This window comes from Sinocyclocheilus grahami, unplaced genomic scaffold (genome assembly GCF_001515645.1).
Source record: "Sinocyclocheilus grahami isolate Dianchi unplaced genomic scaffold, SAMN03320097.WGS_v1.1 scaffold5.1, whole genome shotgun sequence".
Taxonomy (NCBI): Eukaryota; Metazoa; Chordata; class Actinopteri; order Cypriniformes; family Cyprinidae; genus Sinocyclocheilus; species Sinocyclocheilus grahami.
In genome coordinates this window covers 2536173-2556123 of record NW_015505184.1, presented here as the reverse complement: position 1 = coordinate 2556123, position 19951 = coordinate 2536173, and the positions used below count along the sequence as shown (strand labels likewise).

The following is a 19951-nucleotide window of genomic DNA, read 5'->3' as shown; positions in this document are numbered from 1 at the left end:
GCTTCAACAGTCACAAAATAGCGATTTGGTGGTAATTTAAAGGAATAGTTCCCCCTCAATGAAAGTTATTTCATCATTTATACACCCTCTTGTCTTTCCAAAATTGTATGACCTTTTTTTGAAGGATATTTCGACATGAAATGAAAGTTACAGGGGTTCAGTGTTATGTCCGACTCCCATTCACTTTCATTGTACGGACAAAAAAAAACACTGAGACACTATTTAAATCATCTTCTTTGTTCCACAATGAAAAGAAAGTCATGTAGGTTTTGACCGACAGGAGAGTGAGTGAATGATCCTGTATCACTGAGCTGTAGATACCGTGTCCAGTCATCCCCGTCCAGTGTGGGCCCTTCCAGATGTCCTCGCCACAGAGACCCGACCAGACGAATTATGAGATGGCTAATTGAGGGAGCTGTCAGGATTGACATTGAGAGGGCACCTACCTTCCCTTCATCCCCTTCAGAACACCACTGTGCGTTCAGACGAACAGAGCGGCACCATCTGCCTGGTACGCAGCAGGCCCTTATCACACGCTGCAACACTGCCTTTGGGGTTGTGAGCAAAGTCTTTGAAGTGGAGTGTAGCTAAGTTTAGGATTTTACACTTTATTGTTTATGTTCAAAATGTTCCACTGAAGCTGTTCTTCATGTTTATTTTATCATAATAACATGCAGCTTTTAATAAATTGTTAATGGCTTGGCTTTGCTGTGTATTTGTCTTTTAGTACAACTAATTAGCAAACCATTAGTCTGCAACATCTCATCCTCACCACAGGGGGCAGACCGTGAGTCAGAAAACATAATGAGTCTTGTTCTGGGAGCAGGCTCACATGTTAAATGAGTCATGAATGAATGTGATGGACAATTTCTTCCATTAATGTCACCCATTCCCCAGTATTATTTTAATAAAAAGGCATTGCACTCTTGTGCCTGAATTTGCAGCCTTTAAAGAAATAGTTAACCCAGAAATTACAATTTTGTCAGCCTCATGTCGTTCCAAACCTGTATACATTTCTTTCTTATGTTAAACACAAAAGAAGATATTTTGAAGAATTTTGAAGAACCAAACAGTTGTTGGTTCCCATTGACTTCTATAGTAGGGAAAGAAATACTATGGAAGTCAATGGAGACCAACAACTGTTTGATTACCAGCATTCTTTAAAATATCTTCTTTTATGTTTAAAATAACAAAGAAGCTCATACAGGTTTGGAACAACATGAGGGTGAGTATATGATGATGAAGGATTCATGAAGCCAGGATAAAAACTAAACCAGTGACATAAAATAAACCTTTCCAATAATGGATAATATTTTCCCCCTTAAATTGATTTCAAGTGACAGTTTTTTTTACATTTAAGACACATTTTAATTAAATGCATCATCTTTCATATAAATTCATACGTTTGTTCAATAAATGCAATTAGAATAATAAGATACTATAGAGCTGTTACTAATCAAATGAAATCAATATCAACACAATCCATCTTTGCACTACAGAAGTGGCACACATGCTGCATCTAAAGTGGCATTTAGATGTATTTACACAGATGTTTAAAGCTAATCAGAGATGCCATAAATGCATTTAAACTGCAGTTATAATGCATAAATAATGTTAGGAGATTGTGTTAAATATCAAATATACTGAGTATAGAACTATGAAAAGATACTTATGAAACTGAAACTGCCAATTGGTGGCAACAAGTCATTGTTTATTTAATAATGAGTGAGTCATTGATTCATTCAAACAGTTTGTTCGAAACAGAATGAAGCAAGTGACTCGCTAATTTTGGAACTATGCACTAATATACAACTCTTGCAATTTTTGCCAAGATATGCTGAAAATAGTAAGAGGAGAATACTAGTTTGCTATTATTTTATCAAGTATAAAATATTGATCTTAAAAGGAGGTCAAATGAGTATCCGTCTCAAGTCTGCACCAGCAGATGGACATGTTAGTTCAAACCTGGACTGTGCAACCTAAAACCGGACGGATGGCCACCCTAGTCAGGACACAGATTCAGTTAGCTGAACTTGTTGCTTTATATCAATAAGGTTAAAACATTAAAACCCGGAGCATGTGTGTGTTTACACAGTGGTGTTTGCTTCTTAAATATTAAAACGAGCCTGAGCTGTACAACATGAGCGGAGGTTTCTGACCCCCAACAGGCAGAGATTGAGCAAGAGAGGTGGTGAAGTAAAAGGCAGGAAGTTTAGAGAAGCAGCCAGGGGTTAGATGTTGACAGGTGGGCTGTTGCAGTGTGGAGCGTTTGTTTGCATAACATTACCTTTTTGTAAGGCTGACTGAACAGTGCGCTCCGATGACACTTTAGCTGTGACGTCCCTCAGGCTGCAACTGCAAAATCCTCCCACTGTCTCTAAACTGTATTCCTGGCCCGGCAGCAGCTATCATTTAGACTCATAGTCAAAGGATGGAAGCTATTTTAGAGCTGTCCTCAGTTTGTGTATGGCAGGAAAATACCACAGCTGCCATCTCTGGGACTGATGATCAATGTTCCCTTTGAACTACGCAAGTGTGTGGCCTCGCAGCTCTCATGCAGACAGAGAAAAAAATATTAGACTGAAAATGTGTGTAAAAAAAGATAAAAATATATCTTAAATTAGAGCTAAATGTATGGGCAATGTTTTGTCTGTAGTTCATCCGCATGCCCATTGATTTTCAGTATTGAAAGTGAAGCTGTGGGAAAACTTTGCGTTGGTTATTTCACAAGGTAAGGACTGAATACTAAGCAGTTCTGTTCATAGCAGCACCAAATATGTATTCATTAATACATTAATTTGTTTAAAAATTATTCATCTTTGACTTCACAATTACAACTTTTTTATATAATTTGGACATTATTTGTCCTATTTGTGACTGTATATTGTACAGTTTATGTCTCAAAATGTGACTTTAAGTCTCACAATTGTGACAGTATTCCACTGTTATTATTTAATTAATATTATTTATTTATTCATTTATTCATTTATTAATTACTTGAATGCAAAAACTCAGGCCATTTTTGATTGTAATCCATGTGATCCATGTGCTTTGGTACAACATGAAGTTTGAATCTATTATTTTGGTGTGTTTTCTCAAAACAGGTTCCATATAGTGATCATCTTTTATATCAGTGTGTAGCAAGTATTCATCTTTTGTGGCTGTTTGAGCACATTAGACCAGCAGCCCTGTTGGAAGTAGTGAAAAGTGGACAAACTCAAAACATTTTAGTTCCTGTTTATTTAGCAAAAAAACATCATAATATCAGGTGTAAACAGGCCCTTGGTTATGATTTTTTTTTATGTTGACATAAACTTTTATCTTAACAAAACAAGTTATCAAATGATCTAAGTAAATAATATTAAAAGGCCTCTGTTCTCAGCAATACAGGATGGCATTTTATTGTATTGTATTGTAAAACTTTATTGTCCACCTGAGTGGAAAATTGTCTTTGACTCACCAGCACAAAATTAGTTACAACATACATAGTAAAATAAAATCACAATCATTAGTCACCTTACACATATTACATAAAAGAGAATAAAAAGATACAGTACATGCCTTACGTACTGTTTGATTAAACACTTGATGAATTAATGATTTTATGATTAATGAGAATTGTATTTGGGATAAAGGACCTCTTAAACACATTTTTATTCACTAGAGGAACTCTATAACGTCTACCTGACTTCAAAGGCTCAAACTGGCTGAAAAGAGGATGAGAACTATCTACAAGAATAACTCTCGCCGCCGCCTTTGTCCTTTCTACGTAAAGGTGTATCAATTGGTTCTGAGGCCTGCCAATTATTTTATTTGCCATGGATACAATTCTGGAAAGTTTGTTGTTGAGTGAGTCTGCAATTTAGATGCTCATATACCAGGTAGAAAGATGAAAGATTAAAACACTTTCGATAATAGATTTATACACAAATTCCAAGATGTGCTTATACTAACACCAAGACCACTAAGCTGTCTGAGAAGGAAAAGTCGCTGAGAGAGTATATAACACAGTATAGCTAGTGTTCTGGTACAGTTTACATGATTATATTATTTTAGCCTGTATTTTACCTTCATGTTTTTGTATACAATGAAATAAGGATAAACCCATAAATGGTTCATGTTAAATTACATAGCTAAGACAATAAAGAAGTGAACTCTTCTGCATTCTGTATTTTAATATAATAGAATTTCCTTGTGAAAAATGGCACAGTGAACACTCCACAATTCAGGTACATGGGGTGTTTCGGTTCAGGTTCAGGTGGCAATGGGTTTCTGCGCAAATAGGAAAAAGCATAGCTGATGATATGCTTGCCTGTTATTCCTAAACTCCCTTTTCTCTGGTTGAGTTGAGCATGGAATCCGGCAAAGTGTGTGTGGGGACGTGTGTGAGGGGTGAAGTGTGATTGTACATGACGTGCATGTAATACTGGTGCAGGCTGAGCTCGAGGCTGAGATATGGATGGGATAATACTGCTGCTGGAGAAGAAGGCCCGTCACAGTCACTCTTAGTTGATGCCTGACTCATACACACACACACACACACACTAAACACTTTCACAAGTACAGCAGTGGGAAGCGAGCATTTATCAGTGGAAACTGTGACGACGCTCTGCCACATTATTCCACATTTTCAGATTTGAGAGTCGCTGCTTGGATGGCTTTGTCAGCTTCTTGCTATCTGCCTTGGCTGAGGAAATTATTCTCCATTCTTTTCCTTCGTTCTTTTGTCATTATTTAGGAGATCTTTTATTTTATTGCTGACAAAGTGATTGAGTGTGGATTTGGAGTACAAATACCTTTGCATATTCATGCACACATTCACAGTGAAGGTCATTTCCAGACACTGGAGTGGACAGTGGGTCTGATCAAGCTTTATTTGAATGTGAAACATGCTCAATCATGTGCTTTCTTGTTTTGCATTTGCCTTGCTTTCAACATTAGGTCTAGTAAGCAACTTTAATCAGATATTCTGTGTAAAACTGCTTTTTCAACTATTTATTGTGAAGAGTCCTATACATATACATTTGAACTGAATTAAATGTGTTTATCTTCAGATTTATACATCTAACATCCTTAGTGGGTAAAAAAAAATATGGATGTTTATTTAAATATAGGCCATATAAAATTGTATTTAAATTTATTTAATTAATCAATTTTAAGTATAATATAATATAATGTCTAGCAAATTAGCTCAAAAGGGAAATGTATATAAATAATTACAATTAATTATAATTAATTACTATTATTTATATCAGCTGCCAGTAGTAACTGTAACAGAATTAATATTGTCATCAACTAATCCGTTCATCCAGCGAACATTCAGTGTAAGTTTATATCAACTCTAAGAAGGGATATTTTTGTGGCCACAGAAAATATCTTTCCTACAGTATTAATTAGTGGTCGGCCGATATATTAATATATATATATATATATTAATTAGCGCGGCTGCATCAGCTCTGGGACTTAGCAACCAGCAGACGGGAAGGTGATGAGAGACAAGTAAAGAGACTGAAAGCGAGACGGGTCACTGAAGTGAGGCCTTTTAAGTTCTGTGGAGGTCACAGCTCTTGGGGGTCAAAGAGCCAATAGTGACTTGCACTTCTGGAGGGGACTCTTTGTCCCCGAACATGGTCATTTACATATGTAACTGGATTGGATGTTGATGCAAAGACTACTAAAAATTCTTAGAACACTAATATGTTGCATAGGTATAAACATATAATATACACTCTGAATTAGATCATCCGAAGACGAATACATAGAGACCAAACATGGTATAGGTGCGTTAACCAGTGATCTATCATAAGCATGCATAAAACAGTATACAATACACAAGATCATATACAAGGAGGTAGTAATCATGCACAAAGACCTGGGGATATGCATGATAGGAAAGTCAGAGAAAAAATTGTCTATGAGTTAATGAAATAAGTCATTTTCTATAGCAGTATGTGTCTGTTTTAGAGAAAATTGAGTAGGGAGGAAGAATCTCTCTACATACTTTTAGGTCATAAAGTTTATCTGATCTGGCTGAGGTGTCCTGGCCTGGAGATCGTTCAGACACATATTGGCATCAAGTCTGGTGTTGGGTGAGGGGTCTGTGATTGTTTGTTAATCTAATGAATAATTGATTTGTTAAATCTAATAACAAATCAATTGTTATTAGATTTAATTATCTAATTGTTTAATTATCTAATTGTTATTAGATAATTGATTTGTTCAACCAGAAACCCCTTCCTTGCATTTTTTTTCCTCATCAAATGTCCTGAAACACTCAAAAATACATCATGTTATGGAAATAAAACAAGTTTCTTGCCATGTTCAAGGACAGTATTATATGCCAAAAGGACAATAAAGTACCATAAAAGTAAGACTATATGCACTATATTCTCTTCTAAGGCCATGCAATAGCTTTAATGGAAATTATGTACGTTGTGACATCAGTGACTCACACTTGACAACTGATGTGACCGACATGCATAACATACATTATCCTTTGCACATATATTCTGCAGCTTTTAGCTTTTAGTTTAGTCTGCACATAGTGTTTATCATAGGATTATCAGCAGTGTGTAATGGGTTTGTGCAGTAGAAGTCAACACACTGAAAAGATTTATGCATTATGTTTAACCTTTTACCCCCAGACAGTGATAATCTGCAGGTCACCCTCATAACCCTAATATCTTCTGTGTGGAGTCCAGCTGGACACTACAGTCATTACATAAAAACTGTCACCATTACTCTCTGTATGTCATTTTACTATGCTAAACACAAAGCAAAAAAGCCACCAGAATAGTGTGTGGATGGTTGTCGCCCTGGGACCCACAGTTTGGATGGCACTTGACCTTTCTTCCCATATGGCCGCCTGTGTACTTTTTTTAGCCAGACGGCTTGTGTTAATTGCCTCTCGTGGGGTAAAATGACAGCCAGGGCTCTCTTGAGCTCTCTCTTTTTCCTCTCAGGTCTCATCTGGGAAGAATTAGACCGCATTAAACACTTTGGCAGCTTGAGATATCGGAATAAAACCCAGAGATTCCTGTCCAAAACGGATGGCTTCTTTGTGGTCTTAAAAATCACTCCGGATTATGCTGATTAGCCGAGCATATACGACTCTGTCCTTGAAAAAGATCCGACATTAGGGGATGTTAAGGGCACTCGATATGCATGTGGATACTTGCGATTATGGATGTAGAGTATAATTCGTTATGATGTTTCTGTATGGCTGAAAGACCATTTGGCTGAGGAAATGGAGGTGGGTTAATTCTGTCGGTTTGTCATCTGAAACAACCCTGTCAGGGTGTTTAAGAAAATGAACGTGCAGAGAGCGTCCTGCCATTTTAAGACAGACGAGTCGGCGGGCTCAAATTGATTTGTCTCCGACCGTATCATTCACCTTGTCCTCTGAGCTCAGGGTCAGAGCGTGGCAGAGGCAATACAAATGCTGTCAGTGACAGGAGGTCAAGGTTTAAATGCTTAAAAACGCACATTTTATCATCTTTCGCACAGTCTACAGTGATACGCACTGGTTTACACAACCAAATCTGCACATACGAGAGAACTGTGTGTGAGTAACAATAATTGTAATCTCAAAAAAGCTCAAATCTGCTAGCATAATGTTAGCAAGATGTATCTCTTACTTCTACTAAGTCATCATATTCTCCTTCTGGAAGCTAAAAGCATTACACATTTTTGTACAGGTGTCTGTTTATGCCAACTAACAGCAGTAAGTAAGTATAACTATTAAGATATATTAAAATAATAAGCTGCTAGGGTTAAGTATCAGATATCTGTGTTCCAACACCAGCACATAAAGAGTTTTATCATCTAGAAACATCTGTTCCTCTTCTTTTCGAACAGTTAAATCCCGAGTTGATCGGATCTCACATTTTGAAGGCTTTTCAAACAGGCTCTATATGATGTCTGTAATACACAACCTTGAAAGGAATGAAGTGTGTAAGCGCCCAGGCTGACAGGCCAGAGGAGACATTACTGACTTGAGTAGCGCCTGTATGTGTGGGTGTGTTTACACTGCGCATCAGCAGGAGTGCTAACTCAGCCCATCTCTTCCCTTTACATTTTAGTCATTTAGCTGACACTTTCCATTAGTATAGATGAGAAATGGAGGGATTAGTAAGGGAAGTATAGAACATGGGAGCAGGATTCCTGTGTCTTCCTCAGAAGGTGCTTGATGGCTCAGGTTAGATTGGTATCTGACATACAATAGCAAGTGTCCCTGTAATCTCTGTAAAATTGTATTTAATAAAGGTTTATCTTATTTTTAAGAATCTTTTTTTTAATTACATGTGGCTCTGGTTGGTCCATCGCTACCAGGGTTGAAAAAATAACGAAGTAGCTTTTGATACTGCTGTCTGTGTTACATTGCAGTGATCTGGACAATAATTTATACCCGAAAAGGAGCTATTAAATTTAAAATACAAGGACTTCAGAGTCACATGATTTTTATGATTCAGGTGATTGGCTCAAAATAATGTGTAGGGCTGGCACGATACCATTTTTTCAGAACCGATCCCGATCAGATACCAAAAGTTCTGAGTATTGGACAATACCGATACCGATCCGATACCATCACAGTTTTTTTCTATACCTCAGTGTGTGTTGACCTGATCATCACTCTTTTGTGTATTACACACAATCTAGTAAATATAGACAACTTCATTATAAAGAAAAATAACAAATTAAAAAATATATAATCATAACCTATGAGAAAAATACTCTTATAAACTAGGTTAGTGGATAATTCAGCAGCAAAAGTTACTCTACAAAAATGATGAGTTCCCAATAATTTTATAAAATCTAAATATTTAGAGAAAAAACATTATTTAGTGGGAGGAAATAATAAAAGTAAATAGGTGGAATCTGGTAAAATGTTACACATTGCTCTATGTATTGTAATATACATTCTTGAAAAACAAGTAAATATAATTATATATAAATATCTCAATAAATGAAGTACATTTCTTTTACATTTATAGCACAGTAATGAGGCAGCAACATATGATAGATACGACAGAACAAGAAAGGCTATTAACAATCTTTCATTGCGCAAAAGTATTAACATGAAAGGCTCCAATACACAGCGGCACGAAGCGCTTATGCGCATCCCTTTTAACAGTTTTAAATTTCAGTTACTGTGCACGTGAAGAACAATTCATTGTGCTCTGTACTCCAGTGTAGCTAACGCTAACAGACACCCGGTAGAAAGTAACATGATTTAGAATTAGCTATAAACTCTTAAGCAAGATAAAGTCATTTTATGCAAAACCGCTGATGTTTATGCAGATCAAGTATAATAATAGGAACATTGTATCATCCTGAAGAGAGTTTGTCGTCTTGACTGTCGTAACTGAACGCGACGAGCAGTTTGAATGCTGAATGGAGGATGACTGACAGCCACAGCGGAGAGAAGAGTTTACGTCAACTTGAATTTAATGACTTAAATATTCGTACCTCACATTAAACTATGGAACGGTCCCAGAACACTTGAAATATAGTGCACGGAAACTTTATGGTGCTTTATAATGTTTTTGTGCCTTTCATGGGGCGTAACAATAACACAGAATAGTAAACGCTCTATATCGGATTTGGATCAATCACGTCTGACCGATAGCCCGATCCAGCAGAAAGTGGCAGTATCGGAGCAATACCGATCCTGAATATCGGATCGGCGCACCCCTAATAATGGGTACCCACAAGCAAAGGTAGCAGTGAGCAATTTACATACTTCTAATTGGTCTTTTAACTTCCTTTGAGATGTGTTCTGCTTTCTCCGGGTGTTACAGACTGCTAAGCTCCAGTTCCAGAACCCCTGTTTCATGCTAATTACATTCTGTCCTCTAATTACCTCATGTGACAAACCCAATGACCATCCTTACAGTCACAAAACACTTTCCCATTTATTGTAGCATCAACTATTAGGACGCTTTTGAAAGTAATTGTCAAACACTCCTGTGAACATCTGTTTTGCTAAAACAACAACAAACGCCAAAGATAAAGACACAATCAGCAGCAGTCTCACTGGTAATTATACAAAAACAATCACGGTTTACAACAATGCAGCTTTAGTGATCCCCTGTATCACTACAAACCCAGGTGGACCATGACAAGAGCGAGTTGATTAGAGAGGGAGGGGGTGAAATTAGAGGAGAGGATGCCTGTATAACAGAAATCTCTAGAGCTGAAGCAGCATCTAATCTACAGGCTGTTATCTCAGCAGCGCACACTATAGCTCCAGAACACAAGTTTGTCCTCAACTTACCAGCTAGACATCTTGGGATGAAACAAAGCGTTTGTTTTGGCTGCAGTCATGTGTGAACCTCTGCGTGGATGCAGAGCATATGTATGTGAATAAATGAGGGTGTGAGAGACGGAGATTAAGGCCCAATCCCATTTCTACCCCTTAGCCCTTCCCCTTTCCCCTACCCCTCTGTTTGGCGCGTTCACGTGAAGGGGCGTCTCGATTCTCTTTTGGTTGGAGGGGTAAGGGGAAGGGCCAGATAGCAACCCCTGTTTCATGCTAATTACATTCTGTCCTCTAATTACCTCATGTGACAAACCCAATGACCATCCTTACAGTCACAAAACACTTTCCCATTTATTGTAGCATCAACTATTAGGACGCTTTTGAAAGTAATTGTCAAACACTCCTGTGAACATCTGTTTTGCTAAAACAACAACAAACGCCAAAGATAAAGACACAATCAGCAGCAGTCTCACTGGTAATTATACAAAAACAATCACGGTTTACAACAATGCAGCTTTAGTGATCCCCTGTATCACTACAAACCCAGGTGGACCATGACAAGAGCGAGTTGATTAGAGAGGGAGGGGGTGAAATTAGAGGAGAGGATGCCTGTATAACAGAAATCTCTAGAGCTGAAGCAGCATCTAATCTACAGGCTGTTATCTCAGCAGCGCACACTATAGCTCCAGAACACAAGTTTGTCCTCAACTTACCAGCTAGACATCTTGGGATGAAACAAAGCGTTTGTTTTGGCTGCAGTCATGTGTGAACCTCTGCGTGGATGCAGAGCATATGTATGTGAATAAATGAGGGTGTGAGAGACGGAGATTAAGGCCCAATCCCATTTCTACCCCTTAGCCCTTCCCCTTTCCCCTACCCCTCTGTTTGGCGCGTTCACGTGAAGGGGCGTCTCGATTCTCTTTTGGTTGGAGGGGTAAGGGGAAGGGCCAGATAGCCCTTCAAACGAAGATTTTTCGGAACCACACTTCAAACGAAGGGGTATGAATTATCTCAGTATAAACCGGCTAGAGCGGCAACATGGCTGCCCGAGCGAACAAAAAGAACCATAAATGTGAGCATTTTTGGCATTAATAAAGATTTTAATGAAAAATAATCATTTGTTTTATGTTACATTCAATCGTGAGTTCATATTTACGGTCATGTTATTCAAAGAAATGTTTGCAAAAAATCGCTAAAGTTGCTAACGTCATATCATTACAAGACTGCACGATAGTGCCACAACATATTTTCATGTCTGAACAGGGCGATTACCACCATAGACATTGAGGGGGGCTATTCCCCCCAATAATTAGAAATCACTAAACCCTTTTCTCAAATAATGCTAAATCGAGAGAGAGAGAGAGAGAGAGAGAGAGAGATGAAAGTTGCATGTATGCGTGTCTCTGCATCTCTCTTTACAATGAGTGAGTTTTAAAATATAATGTAGCGATTCAGTATTTAAACTGTTATTAATAAAAGTCGTGGGGCAGCGTTGACAAGTTTCTTTGCTCCTGGATGTGTGGGCTGTGCGCTCTCTGATGTGTGTGTGTGTGTGTGTGTGTGTGTGTGTGTGTGTGTGTGTCAGTAAGCAGCGCAGTAATATAGAACGGTAGCTAATTAATGGCTCTTATGCACACCAGTATATAGGTGTGTGTATTGTAAGAGCTAGACGACGTATGATGACGTGTATACACTACCCCTTGACACTCTGTTTCAAGGGACAAGGGGTAGGCGGAGGGGTAGGGGAAGGGGTATAAAATAGAATTGGGATTGGGCCTAAGTCTGGAGAAGCAATTGTGTGTACATGCGCTCTTTGACACACTGTAGCTCAGGGGAGATGAATTCAGCTATTCAAACACATACCGTGGCTTTCTTCGTGTAACTGGTTGTCAAAGAAGCAAACAAGAACGGGCGCCTTGCCAAAGAAAATGTGATAGACTGTTCCTGTGAACAACACGGTTTTATCTACGGAGATTTAAAAGGTAATTCAAAAGGGGAACTTTTCTGCCAAATCTCAAGCTTTGGTAAATAATAATTATAACATAGTCATCTTTATGAGATCTAATGTCATAATTATGAGATAGAAGGCATTTATGACAGAAAGTGGAAATTGAGATACAAAGGCATAATTGTGTTGACACAAAAAAGTCAAATTTATGACATAAATCGTAATTATGAGCTGAGAAGCCATTATTTGTTCAATACTAAATCATAATTATGAGATAAGAAAGATGATGATATAATTATGACAAAAAAGTTGTCATAACTATGAGATAAATATTCATGATGATGAAAAGTCCAAATTTTTGTCAATTGCAAATTATATTTATCATAATTATATCTTTGTATCTCATAATTTCACATTTTATCTCATAATAATGACTTTGTATGTTATAATTATGATTTACCAAACCATATTTTTCTATGCTTATGTGGCAGAAGTGGGCTTCCATAGAAACGTTTGAATGCCTGTAAATGAGTGTCTGTTATTCAGTGTGAATGATATCATATAAGCATGAATAGCTTATACAAAAGAATATGATGCTTTTATACAGTATATTGACTGTTTTAACGTGTGTCACGTCTCAAACATCCCAAGGGCATTTTAATAGCTTGAAAAATACTTAGCATTGAGATTAAGAGTCATCACGTTAATACTTTATTAGTCTCTCTCATGAGAATTCATTATAAACAATAACATGATTCATTCTCTATGAAAAGTGTTACTTTATGTTTGGGTCTCAGAGACTCCATAGACAAAACATGAATGAATGAGCATGCTAAGATTATTGTAATAATTTTTTACAGTGTATTGTTTTAGTGTGTTGTTTTTATTTAGTCAGAGATGATTATTAAATGTATTAATTATTTTGTATTTAATATAATAATGTACTGTAAGTGTAATTAGAATTTTCTAATTCATTCATAATGAATGATCATTTTGGAACATAAAAACAGTAAAAAGTCACTCTCCACGGAAAGAAGTCACTGAATATGTAGGGAGAGAGAAACCGAAGAGTGTGAAAATGAGGAAGTGGAATCAGAGAGGACATTAACAGCTGGTCTCTGTCTCGCTCTGGATTGCCCCCTTGTGGATGTTTAAGAATTTAAATAATAAGGAAAATATATGCTTTGCTCACACAGACTCTCTCTCACTGTTTATCTCACAACACACACCTCTATCTGCCGCTTCATGCAGCCATCGATTAGTGATTTCATGTTTAGTCTGGGTTGTGAGGAGTTGTTTCGCTCTTTGAAGTGAAGTGCTGGAGGAAATGAGTCAGTGCTCCACCAGCACTGTGTCAAGCAGTAGCACTTCAAGATAACACTTTCAATGTCAACAGATGGCCCACTGATATAATGGGATGCTTCCATAAGTATGTTAAAAAGTGAATATTTAATCATGCTCTCTGTCAGATAGATATATGCTATATATATTATAGCATGGTGGCCCCTTCTGGGCAAATAATATTGTGGATATTTATCATCAATATGTCACAAGTGAATATGTATATAAGTGTTTAATTACTTTTAAATTGTATTTTATATATAATTAAGTAATCATTCATTAGTATTACCACTATCATTATTATCACCATTAATTATTTTTTACTTTCTGTGATGTTTGATTTTTGAAATGTCATTTTAGATGTTACAAATAAACAATCAGAATAAAGTAGGAAATGTATTATAACTTGAAGTTTTGGGGGGGGTAAATTATATTGAATTTCATTTATTTTATAATTATAGTTATTTTGTGCCATCTTGCTTTGAAGTCATTGCTGCATTTGTATTTATTTCAATATTAGTGAGACTTTAATTTAGGATGTTGCAGGTTTAGATGGCAGTAGTCTGGTAAAGAGATGGTAAAGCAGCAGCTCACAATGCTTCACATTGGAAACATGCAGAATTTGCTGTTCTATCTTGGGGCCCATCTGTTGCTGGATCACAGACCGTATCTGTGTGGCATTTGGGCTTGACCTGAAAAAAGTTTGCGAGACAAATCTCATGCAAATCCATGGTTTATGAAAGGGCTTTTTTACCGCCAGATTCAAGGTGGTGGCAAAGGCAAAAGATTAGAGTCGTGTTGGAAGCGTGGTCTGTTCTGAGTCTTATCTCTTATTCCCCATGACTCCAGCAAAACATTCCTGCTTAGCTGTGTGTGTTGAAGAAAACTTAAAAACCGCCAGCATAACGGTGGGCGGCGTTGACTTTTCGCTTAAGTAATGACAAGTTACTGCAAGATAGGCATTCACAATGATTTTCACACAGAGGTCCGCAAGTCTGATTTTAAGTTTAGAGGATTTGCTGTAATCATGTCAGCCATCACAATTCTCTGGTTTGCTAGTATCTTGCTGTAACTGCTTCATATAGTAGTTGGGGTTGAGCTTTTAAACAAAGGATTTGAATTACTTATGCACACACTTACACTATCATTCAAAATAGATTGATTGCTTGCTTGATTGATTGCTTGATTGATTGATTGATTGATTGATTGATTGATTGATTGATTGATTGCTTGATTGATTGATTGATTGATTGATTGATTGATTGATTGATTGACTGATTGATTGATAAAGAAATCCAGTCTTTTTTTCAGCAAGAATACATTAAATAGATTTTTTTTTAAACGTAAATTGCAAACTGTTTAAATATATTAGGGGTGTAATGGTACACGTATTTGTAACGAAAAATTTTGTACCGAACAAATACAGAATTTTTTTTCTGGAAATTCAAACAATAAATGCCGTTTTTGACAGTCTTGGATGTGGCATGACAGATCGCAGTATAAACGCCTCGGAGAGCCGCTTCTGGTACAGTTCAGAAACGTGCTGGCACAAACATTGACTAGAGCGGCCGCGATCAGCTCCGGTGTAGTGCCGAAATTTGCACCCTGCCAGATTATGCACCCCCTAGTATTGGTAGGTTTAGGGTTAGGTGTGGGGGAGGGGTTGGGATTAGGCAATCAGGTAGCGACTACAATGAAGGGGTGCATAATCTGACAGGGGTGCAGAATTCGGCACAACACCGGTTCCCGTGTCTGAGCCGTAACGCGCCGCAGACTTGTGCAGTGTAAATGGGGTCCTTTCTAACGGCAGAGCGGAGCGCGAGTGAACTCGATCATTTCTTGTAATTGCTCAATCAATGTTTCAACCGCGGAAAGATGTCAACAAAACAGCTTGTAAACAAAATGTCACGCAGCATTTAATTTACCTCAGCAAGTCATCAGTGTCCACAGCTCGTTAGTTCACCAGAGAAATGAAGTCTAGAGAAGAGCATTTCACAAAATATTGCACTAAATACTCATTATATTTTACTTTATCTGTTAGTCTTAATTATTTAATGTATGTTTAAATTGATCTGTTATGAAACATGTTATGACAGCCTCTGTATAATTGAATATATTTTAACAAATGTAAATTTTATAATTTAAATTTAAAGTTCATTTAAAAACTGCATAATGTGCAATTTACATGTTTGCATACATTTTTTTTTAAGTTGAGTGTTGGTTATTATATTTAAAAATAAATAGTAATTAAATTTCAGTTTGGGTTAAGTTGTTAATTGTGTAACCTTATAATGTAAAAGGGCTCCCTATAGTTTAAAGCATAAGCTAAGGTAGATTTTATCAATAAGAACATTTTAATTATAACAATGTATTTAAAGAAGGAGCAGCTTGTTCAGTAAACCACTGTTGATTAAAAAAAAAAAAAAGAAGTTTAGTGTTTTCCCCCTGCTGTACTGAAAACATACCAAACTGTGACATTAAAACTGAGGTACGTACCGAACCGTCATATTTGTGTACAGTTACACCCCTTTTCTAAAAATTGACCCTTATGACTGGTACACATATATATACATATATGTGACCCTGGACCACAAAACCAGTCATAAGGGTACATTTTTAGAAATACGGGCGCCTTGCCACAGACATAAGCTTGCCTGAATAAATAAGCTTTCCATTGATGCATGCTTTGTTAGGATAGGATAATATTTGGCCGAGATACAACTATTTGAAAATCTGGAATTTGAGGATGCAAAAAAATCTAAATATTGAGAAAATCGCCTTTAAAGTTGTCCAAATGAAGTTCTTAGCAATGCATATTACTAATCAAAAATTAAGTTTTAATATATTGACAGTAGGAAATTTACAACATATCTTGATGGAACAAGATCTTTACTTAATATCCTAATGATTTTTGGCATAAAAGAAAAATCTATAATTTTGACCCATACAATGTCATTTTGGCTATTGCTTCAAATATACCCCAGCGACCCCAGACTGGTTTTGTGGTCCAGGGTCACATATATATATATATATACAATGCCTTTTTATATCATTTATATAAAAATAAAAAAAACAATAATAAGAAATGTTTCAAATAAGCATGTTGGAATGATTTCTGAAAGATCATGTGACACTGAAGACTGGAGTAATAGCTGCTGACAATTCACCTTTGCCATCAAGTTTATATTAAGTTTTAATGTATTTTAAATAGTTAGGGTAACAGTTATTTTAAATTGGGATATTTCACAATATTACAGTTTTTAATGTATTTTTGATCAAATAAATGCATCCTTGGTGGGCATAGCCTTGCCACAGACATAAGCTTGCCTGAATAAATAAGCTTTCCATTGATGCATGCTTTGTTAGGATAGGATAATATTTGGCCGAGATACAACTATTTGAAAATCTGGAATTTGAGGATGCAAAAAAATCTAAATATTGAGAAAATCGCCTTTAAAGTTGTCCAAATGAAGTTCTTAGCAATGCATATTACTAATCAAAAATTAAGTTTTAATATATTTACAGTAGGAAATTTACAACATATCTTGATGGAACAAGATCTTTACTTAATATCCTAATGATTTTTAGCATAAAAGAAAAATCTATAATTTTGATTATTTTTTTTGAATATTTTTGGCTATTTCTACAAATATCCCTGTGCAGCTTAAGACTGGTTTTGTGGTCCAGGGTCACATATATATATATATATATACAATGCCTTTTTATATCATTTATATAAAAATAAAAAAAACAATAATAAGAAATGTTTCAAATAAGCATGTTGGAATGATTTCTGAAAGATCATGTGACACTGAAGACTGGAGTAATAGCTGCTGACAATTCACCTTTGCCATCAAGTTTATATTAAGTTTTAATGTATTTTAAATAGTTAGGGTAACAGTTATTTTAAATTGGGATATTTCACAATATTACAGTTTTTAATGTATTTTTGATCAAATAAATGCATCCTTGGTGGGCATAAGAGACTTTTTTTTTTTTTTTTTTTTTAAATCATACCAACCCCAAACTTTTAAAGTGTAGGGATTTTTTTTGTTTGTTTGTTTGTTTTAGAATAGAATAGAAAAAATAGAAATCTTTTGCAACATTATAAATGTCCTTTCTCTAATTTTGTTTAATATGCATAAAAATTCATGGATAATGATTGATCATTTCTTTCTCTCTCTCTCTCTCAAAAAAAAAAGTAGTGTATCTAACACTGTTAATCTGTGCTGTTAGCATCCAGTGATTCAGGGCTGAAACCATCATAGACATTGAGGATGCCCACAATATTCAAATTAGTGGTCAATTGTGATTTTTGTTTTTTTGGAGACAGCCATGGTGAATTAGTAAATGTATCCTGACACTTAATATAAAAGTTTTTTGTCCTTATACCTGTTTCCATTCTAATCTTTTACTCTTTACTGTGTACATACTTTTTTCATGCATCTATATTTGTAAGTTCGAATGGATAAAAGCATCTGAGAAATTAATAAGTGTACTTTTCTCGCTACAGTATCATCATGTATCACCACCTACAAGAAGACTCCTCCGCCGGTACCTCCTCGCACCTCCACCAAGCCCTTCATCTCCATCACGGCCCAGAGCAGCACTGAGTCTGCGCAGGACGCTTACATGGACGGTCCCGGGACGCGGGGCGAGCCCGTCCTCCACTCTGGCCTGAGCAATTCCACCGAGAGCATTGACAGCATGAAAGCGCTGACGGCAGCCATCGAGGCGGCCAACGCTCAGATCCACGGCCCTGTCAGTCAACACGTCTGCAACAGCACCGTCACTATCAGCACTACCCCTCCCTCTCCGCTCCCCATGCCCATGCCTGTGCCCGTCCCCATACCCATACCGGCCCTGGAAGATGTCCGCAGGGATGTGCTCAGGAAGAGCAGGTGCCTTTCTATCGGCATCCAGGTGAGTGAGATTCAGAGTTGTTCTCATTGTTTATTCATCTCCTCAACGCTGCTGAGATGTTCCTGCTGGCTATTAGAACAAGATTTCGTTGTAATATCCACTATAATGTGTTTATCAGGTGTCTGTACACAAAATATATATTCATACAAGTTCAGTGTTTCCCGAGCTGTTATTTCTGTAGACAAACCCACACAGGGTGAGTTGGAGATTTGTTTGCTTTTCCCCTGAGGTAGATGATTCTTCAAATGACTGTGGAGGTGGCTGGTTTACTGTGTGATGTGTTTAAAGGTGGATGGGCCTGAGGACCAGGAACTGGAGGACCAGTCCAAGTTTCAGTCAGTGGGGATTCAGGTTGAAGAAGAGCACGGGTGAGTCTGTGTGTGCTTGTGTGCCCATAAAACAACTGGTTTAAGAACTGGAGTCACTTTCACTTTAGTAATACTATAAAATATATTTAATATTTATAAATAGCTTTTTATTTAAGTATGTATAAAATGTAATGTATTCCTGTGTTGGCAAATCTGAATTTTCTTTAGCCATTACTCCAGTTTTCAGTGTCACGTGATCCTTCAGAAATCTTTCTAATATGCTGATTTGGTGCTCAAGAAACATTTCTTATTATTATCAATGTTAAAACAGTTGTGCTGCTTAATAATTTTGTGGAGATCTTTTTTAGGTTTTTTGATGATTAGAACGTTGAACAGCGTTTGTTTATGCATCCTTCATAAATAAATGTGCTAAAGTAATTTCTCTCTTGAAAAGTGTATCTAACACAGTAAATCTGTGCTGTTTGTTAAATTAGCATCCAGTGATTCAGGGCTGAAACAATCATAGACATTGAGGATTCCCACAATATTCATATAAGTGGTCAATATTGATTTTTTCTTAACAAACGAAAATAAAATATTTCACATTTGGTGACTCCATTCTTTTATACTTGGCTACAACATTGCAGTTATGGGTCATTATGTTGACTGTTACATCAACAGTTTCCAAAAAATCTAAAATTATCAATAACAAGTGCCGTCATCATCTGCTCTTTGTATCCGTTACTGCTCAATTTCCTCTCAATTAATTATCTTGGTCTAAAATGTGTCTGATCTGTGTGTTTTATCAAACTGCTTCAAGCTACAGATGAATGCAGTGGTTCAAAGTTCATATTGTTGCTTTCTGAAAAGTATTGTTTATCCTCTTCAGCTGTTATATTGCACGCTGCATATGGTGAGAGAGTGCATTCAAATCAAGGATTAAGAAACTCTGTATTATGGAGACGCTTTCACTTTATTAAACTTATTGAGCAGGGACAGGATTATCCCAGAGCGCTAAAGCTGACACACTATGGCTCTTCTCAAAACTGCCTAGCTAGACAGTATTTTTAGGCACCATAGACATGCTCCTGATGTCGCAAATTGTAGACAACAGATTATGCGGCCTAATTTTTGCCTAAATTTGAAGTACCACTACATGTGGGGGTGGGG

At 36.8% G+C, this 19951-nt stretch overlaps 1 protein-coding gene across 4 annotated transcripts in view; it reads left to right on the top strand.

The window, feature by feature from the left end:
- The window catches only part of dlgap1a (discs, large (Drosophila) homolog-associated protein 1a), a 48301-nt gene that overhangs the window by 23740 nt on the left and 4610 nt on the right, over nucleotides 1-19951 (top strand). For all 4 annotated transcript variants that reach the window (XR_001609149.1, XM_016271107.1, XM_016271099.1 and 1 more), the window contains exons 5-6: nucleotides 18064-18473; nucleotides 18762-18841. Coding sequence is in view for 3 of the 4 variants with exons in the window: in XM_016271107.1 (XP_016126593.1) it covers nucleotides 18064-18473; nucleotides 18762-18841 (490 nt within the window). In the remaining variant the exon portion in view is untranslated. The remainder of the gene's footprint in view (nucleotides 1-18063; nucleotides 18474-18761; nucleotides 18842-19951) is intronic.